This window comes from Elaeis guineensis, chromosome 13, assembly GCF_000442705.2.
Source record: "Elaeis guineensis isolate ETL-2024a chromosome 13, EG11, whole genome shotgun sequence".
NCBI lineage: Eukaryota > Viridiplantae > Streptophyta > Magnoliopsida > Arecales > Arecaceae > Elaeis > Elaeis guineensis.
This window is the reverse complement of record NC_026005.2, coordinates 71,087,780-71,096,250: the sequence shown is the minus strand read 5'-3', so window position 1 is coordinate 71,096,250 and position 8,471 is coordinate 71,087,780. Positions and strand designations below refer to the sequence as shown.

Here is an 8,471-nt window from a genome sequence, read left to right as displayed (position 1 = left end):
TCCGGATCCTTCCACCATCATAATATGCACTGTTAGCATTATAATTGATCCTCCCATCCCAATAGAAGATAACAGTGACAAGACTTGGATCTATTTTGTTGGAAATTATTGTGAAAAGTAACTGCATGAACATATAAATAGATGTTCACTAAGAGAAAGTACTTAATATTTCAAATGACTTACATAATAAATGCATCCTATTGCTGTCTACTAGGTAAAGTTAGGTCCTATCCCATTTAGAAATTACATTAATTCTATAGGTAATTGTGGTAATCAACCGATGCGCAATAGGAGTTGAAAAAAATTTTCGGCAGTATTTTTCTTAGTTCTCCCCACACGGCTAAAAATGTATGGGGAGAACTAAAAAAAATACTGTTTGAAATTTCTTCCGGCTCCTATTGTACATCGGTTGATTACCATAATTACCTATAAAATTAATTATAATTTTTAAACTGTCCAAACTGGACAATCAATTGATCAATGTACATAATTTTTTTATCTATATAAAAAAATATAGTTGTATGGATTTTTAGAATATGTACATTATTCTATGTAATGTAAAATTTTTAAAAAATATAGACTTAATGGTTGGGCCACGAATCCATGGGATTTTGGGCCAACCAACCACATTAAATTACTTCCCTCTATATAAATTACCTTCCGTTATAAAATTATAAATAAATATTATAAAAATAAATTTATAATTTAAATAAAAAAATAAATCATAAAAATTAAAAAAATAAAAAAAATTACCTTTGAAGAATGCCGGCGGCATTATGGGGAGGTACGCTAGGAAGGAGGGGATCGAGGTTCTCGCACCGAGAGGAGGGAGGCTGTCAGAGAGGAGGAGAGGGACGGTCGCAGGGGACTGAGGGGGGGCGTTTGCGCTGGGATCGAGAGGAGTGACGAGGGCGTTTGTGTTGGGAATCGAGAGGAGCAGTGGGTTTCGCATGAAGAGGAGGGGGATCGGAGAGAGAGATCGTGCGGGGAGGAGGGGGCACTGAGCGGGGGGATCATGCGAGAAGGAGGGGGGATTGAGAGGGAGAGATCACGCGGAGAGGAGGGGACCGAGAGGGAGAGATCGTGCGGGGAGGAAGGGGGATCGAGTGTCGCGGGGAGGAAGGGGACCATGGAGGGGGATACTGGGAGTGGGAGGGGGGAGTTTTTTTTTTTTTTATTAGTGTCAGGAGTGGGGAGGAGGGGGACCGACTATGGACCGACTGTGGGGAGGAGGGGAGTGATTTTTTTTTTTTTTTTGCTTAAGTCTTTTAAGAGTTGACATTTGAAAGAGCGACTTTCATAGTTGCCCTTTGGGAGGACGACTCACCATTTCATAAGGCCATTATGATAGTCGCCCTTCCAGAAGACGACTATAAAACTCATCCTTTCAATCATCGATTTTTTTGTTGACTCGTACTTCCACACGGTATGGGAAGGATCCAGATGACACTTAAAGTCGTTCTATAGTAGGCGATTTTTTTTTGGACAGTAATTTGATAAATATTTTTTAAGAAATATTATTTTGATAAATTATTTTAAAAATAATAATAAATAGATAAAAAAAATGATTTACGATATAAATAATAGTAAAACTGTAAGTATTAGCTAAGAAGATACTCATAGATTGGCTTGCAGGCGCCGAAGTAATGCTGGCAGTTGCCTGGACTCTGAGCATGTTGTGTACCAACCTAGATGTTTTGGGCAAACGTAAACTAGTATCCAAACAGAGTAGCTACTTGAGAGAGAGAGAGAGGTGGTCCACTGAATCTAAGTCTATGTTTACAATTAAATTAATAAGAATGGAGTTCCATATGGGGTCCATTGCGGGGGCTCAAGAATGGTTGGAAAAAAAGGACTCAGCAAGCTGCAGTAGCTTAACTTTGGGGGCTCATGAAGTGCTATAAAATAGCATAAAGCTCTGGAATACATTTATCTGGCTATTATAATTTAATTTTCTTTTGAAGATCTTTCCAATTTCTTGCCAGTGTCATTATGAGGGTATCATTTTCTGAAATAATGAAAATCCCTACTGCACTGTTATATGATAGTCATATAATGATTACCATAATTGAAATCCAAGAGAAATTCTAAAGGTATTGGACGATATTTATGTATCTTAAAGATTATAATCATATGAAACCCAGGTTACTACTCCATATCTTTAAAATCAGACTATTCATTTTATTTTTTGGAAAGAACAGGAAATTAGAATTTTTAAATCCTAGCTAAAGAGTCAGACAGTTTTAGCATAAGCCATAAAAAATTGAGTCAAATTCCCAAAGGTCCACTGAATGTACTACTTTGCATTCCACAGAAAACAATGCTATAAAAGAAAATGTTGCTTTTTATCTTCTTTTGATTCTATGGACTCGTTTATATATATATATATATATATATATATATATATTATATATATATATTATATATATATGAGTAATTGTTATAATTCTTTGATAATTTTCGTAGTAACATCATGCATATGACAAGACAAAATATGCCTCCTGATTTTTTATTACTGACATAAAGTTAGTACAACCGTATGATAGCTCAGCCTCTTTTTATGCTAATTGGCATACAAATATGCCCACCATATGTGATTCATATTCCATTTCAAATCACCTAGGTTTGGTCATGATAGTCATAACAAAGAACATGCTGAGGTAATGTGGATATGGACAACAGGATTGACTATTAATTTCGGCCTAAAGAATCCTCAATATTAATTTTCATTACTTTAGAATTTTGTGGAGAGATCAAACAAAGATAGAAACTATCAAAACAAATTTAAAGAGAACTCATTTTTATCGTGCCATAACTTGTACAACCTATCGAAGTCCAATTTTTGTTGCGTTGCATGAACCCATGATCAATACCATCTCTCATGGATGAGGAGGTTCCATTGCAAACAATATATACTCTAATGGATTACTTGGTTTAATTGTCAATATCGATAGGATCAATGTAGCTTATCATAATCTCATACCATAAGTGCAATTGGAAGTTGTATCCAAGCATAACTAGCATCTACTACTTAACAAGTTTATATTTCTACCTACTAAGACCTCCGTATTGCATGCACTAGGTGCAATTAGACTGCGCCAAATCCAACAGTGGATAACACACCATGCTACCTTTTGTGTTTCACCAATTTTTGGTTACATGCTATCCATCATGCATATGCTCCACGATTTGCCTTGGTTCACTTGTACCTGGTGCATGCAATAAGTTCTCCCTACTAAGGTAAAATCAGAGAGAATATAATTAAAATTAATGATTCAAAATATAATTAATAAATTTTACATTTTTTGAACGCTGGTTACTCTAACGAGTAGCAAGAGTAAATGGCAGCTCGATGACCCTATCTCACTCCATTTGATTTTTTCTTTATTAATTATCTTTTCCTTTCCTTTTCTTTATTTACTTGTGCATTGTATAGATTTTTTACCTTTTTTTTAATAAATGGCTTCAATTACAACCCAAAAAATATATATATATATATTTTAAAAAAGACAGCCTATTATTCTTGATTTTTGTCTACTGGTCTTTGTGCTTTCCTTATCAAAATGAAAGCCAAATATGCTGAATAGAAGTTATAAATTGAAAGAGAGAACAGAAGGAATTAGGCTTCATCTACTGTAGCCCTAAGTTCATGCAGACACGTTATCCTAAATCTTCGTAGAACACCAAAATATGGATAATGAGAAGCACACCCATGTGAGAGACTGAGATCAGTTCTGTGCACGACTTTGTACCACCATCACTGCACGGCATCCTGGACGTCTGATTGATGGGCCCGCCTCCATCATGGACCTCAATCCATAGGCATCACCCTTTGATAGACGGTGGAGATCATTTTAACCCGCATTTGACCTCTTCCTTCATTTAACGTTTCTCCAGATCAAGTCATGGACGGGGGATTAGGACTAGGAGGGACCCACCTCTCCCACAACACCAAACACTAAAACCAACCAATCGCCGCCCACCGCGTGCCTGTATTCGTGATGCAAGACACTTGCTGTTTGCTGTTCCTGGCCCGGATAGCTGATCTTCCCGCCTCCCCCATTCTCCACCTCCATGACAGCAGAACAAAGGAAGGAATGGTTACGGGGGCCGTTAGTGAGGGAGAAGGGATCCCCACCACCCGTGGGACACCAGAAAAATCCACATGGCATTATCCGGGTCGTCTGATCGGCTGGCGTGGGGTCTTCAGTTGGGGACACGTGCTCCTTCCTTTCTTCTTTTTAACTTTGCTTCCATGCATGGATTTCTCCTCCCAGAGAGACCAAATAAAACAACACAAACAATGGGAATTGGAGTGCCACCAACCTCCTCCCTTCTTCCCATAGCCTAAAAATCCCAACTTTCCTCACTACTCACCCTCTAGCTACAAGAACAGAGTGATTGGAAACAGGGCAGAGTTGGTGCTCAGATCTAAGGCAACAGATGAAATCTATCGTGGTTTCTTCTCAGATCGACCAAGAAATCAGAATTTGATAGATCTGATCGCCTTCTTGCTATCATCTTGAGCTCTTTGATTGTTTTTCTGGATCAAAATCTCATCTTGTCAGCTCCCCTATTCCCCCCCTTCTTCCAGTGGAGATGGAGAGAGATCAGCAGCTCAAGCATTGCTGCAAGGTTTGTAGGAAGAGCTTCCCCTGTGGGAGATCTTTGGGAGGCCACATGAGGTCCCACTTGGCACTGAACTCCCTGACCGAGGCCGAGGAGAGGCTGCAGAGCAGCAGGAGCTCCATTGGGGTGGGAGCTGGCTATGGCTTGAGGGAGAACCCAAAGAAGACTTGGCGGCTATCGGATTCTGGAGGTGATCGCTCCCCGAGGCAAGCCAAGCTCTGCAAGAAGTGTGGAAAAGTTTTCCCTTCTTGGAAGTCTCTCTTCGGGCACATGAGGTGCCATCAGGAGAAGTCCCACCACAACTTGGAGGAGGGAGAAGAGCAAGACAAAGAATTGGAGGAGCAGGAGGGTTCCTGGAGTGCAGGAGGCCAATCTGATAACGAGACATTGATTCCAAGGAGGAGAAGGAGATCGAGGCAAGTAGCATCGATCCCGGGCTCATCGTCACCGGTGTTGGAGTCCAAGAAGGAGCAAGAGAATGTGGCACTAAGCCTCATGATGCTGTCAAGCGACACTGGGTTCTGGAGTGGCATCAGCCCGGTTGCCGAGTCCTCTGATAAGAATTCAGTGGTATTGGAGGATTTAGGCTCTGAGGGGGATGAGATTGGGAAGGCAAAGAAGAGATCTGAATTCATTGCTTCAAGAAATGGGGATAAGGGAGATGGGCTAAAGAAGATGGAATCTGATGTTTCTAATGATGATGATAATGGTTTTGTTAAGGATGATGAGTTCAAGAAGCCAAAGGCTTATGCTTCCGACACCGACGAATTCGAGTACTCCTATGAGGCATCAAGGAAAGGCTCTCTCGAGAAGAAGGATCTGAATTGTGGTCTGGCTGAATTGGGGAGGAAGACTAGATTTGATCAATGGCATTCGGTGGTTGGGAAGTATAGCAAATTAGGATCAAGGTCTGAGATTGGTGTTTCCAATGGTGAATTCAGTAAGGTTTCTTTGAAGAGAGGCCGATACGAATGCGCTACATGCAACAAGTTCTTCCCTTCTTACCAAGCTCTCGGAGGTCACCGAGCTAGCCACAAGAGGATCAAGGGCTGCTTTGCATCGAGGATTGAAGGCAGCGAGAACAGCTTGGAGACAGATGCTTCTATCGAACCAGCACAATTCGAAGAATCAATCCACAAGAATGTGGGCATTGATACTAGCTCTGAAGCATCAAAGAAGGTCAAGAGTCATGAATGCCCAATCTGTGGCAAGGTTTTCTCATCAGGGCAAGCTTTGGGGGGTCACAAGAGGTCCCACTTGGTCGCGAGCTCCGATGGTGGAGGCCTCACTAATCAGGCTATTGTAATTCAGCAGCAGCCTCCGGGGCTGCTGGATTTGCTTGATCTGAATCTCCCAGCTCCCACTGATGAAGGTTCTAATAATACTGATGGGAATCTCAAGCTCAAGTCTTGGTGGGTTGGAAGAAACCACGAGCATGAGTCACTTTCGGGACCTCATCTCGAACTGATGAAGATGCTGAAGAAGATGCAGAGAGTGTACATATTCATGAGATAATTGCTGCAGTTTTATTCAATTCATTCTTTTAGATATGCCAGCAAGACCATGGCTAACTTACCACTTATGGCTTCAAAATGTTGAAGAGGTGAGCTCTTTTTTCCTTTCCTAATCCAAGAGTCCAAATCTCTGAGGAAATTTCAAACTTTTGTTTCTTTTCTCTAGACTTGGAATAAATGTTTGTTGAATTAGTAATGGTAGAAGAGCCAATCGAAGTGCTAAGGGAGTGGGGTGTTTTTTTTATAGCAATTGAGATTACCTTCGATGCTAGAATGTGTTTCCTCGAAGTGTCTCGTTGGTATCACTTTGGGTCATCATGATTCATAGTATATAGGTTAATGGAAGCATTAACCAAGCTGAGTGGCACTTGAGATCTCTTGTTCTTGTTCTTCTTTTTCTCACCGAAAATTAGCTTTTACATCCTTATTGGAGTTCATTTCCTTTTTTATTTAATTTTTGATTTGAGATGTTTTAAGAAGTCAGCAAGCAATGCATCTTTATTTATTGTTAACTTTGGGTCATTATGTCGATTTTCTCAACTCTTCCTCTTTCTGAATTCTGTAACTTCAGTGACTTGGTGCAGATACAGCAACATGAAGTGCATGGAGAAAAATTTTAGCATGCTCTCTGAATATTGCTTTGCCTCTTCTGAATCAAATCTAAGTAATGTTTGAGACTGACCCGATAAATCGGTGCTTAGAAATAGTTGCTAATTTGGGTGATACTTAATCGTCTTTGTGAGCTCTTGTAGCAATGTTCTTCTTCATGACCGCTTAGGCTTCATGAATCAAAAGGAAAAATAGAAGAGAAAGGCTAAGAAAGCCATCAACTACATTTAAAATTGTTCTTATCTTTGATACTCTTTAATCAATATTTTTAGTTAATGATGGACTAATAGCATTGGAGTGTTTTGTCGGACTTGTTGGAGGATAGGATACCAGCTCGACCGGAGCAATGGAGCTTTGCTTGCTTGGATTTGTATGATATTGAGGCTTAAATAATAATTTCTAGGTGTAGATGAACTGTGGGCAAATATGGGAGCATGCTGCCTTTGCCAACAGGCCATCCGCTGACCTGGGTTCATGGTTTCTGCAAGCTAGGTTGAAATGATTGGTTGTGAAATCTTTAGCAAACATGGTTAATGGCCTTTACCAAGAATATAGATATAAAATGGATGATGGCATGTGGCATCAAGTTGGTTGCTCATTTGTCCACCATAACATATGACAACCTATCTCACTCACCCATGTTGGTGTCCTTTCCTTTCTTGCTTTAGCCAAATAGGATAGTACTTATCTATGCTGTGAAAGGTTAATGCTTCTCATGCTCTCTCTCTCTCTCTCTCTCTTTTTTAGAGTCTGGAGTCCAGACAGCCCATCATCCTTGTGTTGCTCATGTCTTTTTCTTGCCTGCTTTTCTTAGACTAGTTGGCATTGGGAAGCACAAACTCTTTATGAGGAGACCTCTCTCACACAAAATATTTACATTATCTACACATCAAAGTTTAGTTTATATGATTCCACCAAAAATAGTTGGCAGCAGAATAGATTTTTTTCAGCAAGCAATTTTGTACCATCCAGTAGTCTAAGAGTTGCCTTTTGGATGAGATTAGTGTAGATCCATGTAAGTTAAACAAATAAATATTCAAATCAAGGGACCCTGTTAAGTAGTAATTCCATGTTGCATATGGTTTATTAGTTGGCATATATATGATATATTAATCTAGGCCATTTAGGAAGGTCTTTATATTAGTTTGAAATAGCGAAATGCTTAATCTTTGATTATAACGATTAAGCCAATGCATCAGACACAGAGAGCTTATATTCTTTTCACTAACATGAATACCTAAAATCATAAGGACTATTCTTGCACCACTCTACCCTTTGAGTGCAATAGGATGCCTTTATCAATCAGGCCAGTAGTCCACAACTTGATTTGCTTCTCTTAATGCATGGAATCCACCATAGGGTTATAGTATTTAATTATACTTGGGCAAGCTCAGACAATAGAGAAAGTTTGGTAATGGTATAGCTCCTGCAGCACTTGTCTATCATTGCTTTGTTTGATTCTTTCATGTGGATTGCGTGTCGCATTAGAGGAATGTATGATTGGATGCTGATGTAAACATGTGAGCCATGCTTGACATGACCAAGGAGAAGAATATGCTGAGTTAGTCGCTTCGATTGGATAGCATGTGAACAATGAAAGCTTTATAATTAAAACAGTTGATTTTCTTCCACTGAAGATAAGTGCTAAACTTGTGGATAGCTCTCAATAATTTTGGAAGATAAGTGCTAAAGTAGCATGTAAAGGCTTGCATCTAATAT

General features: G+C 39.7%; 1 protein-coding gene across 1 annotated transcript; it reads left to right on the top strand.

The window, feature by feature from the left end:
- The first annotated feature begins 4,267 nt into the window (after nucleotides 1–4,267).
- On the top strand, nucleotides 4,268–6,978 carry LOC140853068 (uncharacterized). The gene has a single exon (XM_073247169.1). It carries the CDS (start codon nucleotides 4,600–4,602, stop codon nucleotides 6,142–6,144), a length of 1,545 nt encoding a protein of 514 aa, XP_073103270.1. The 5' UTR covers nucleotides 4,268–4,599; the 3' UTR covers nucleotides 6,145–6,978.
- Nucleotides 6,979–8,471: the final 1,493 nt, after the last annotated feature.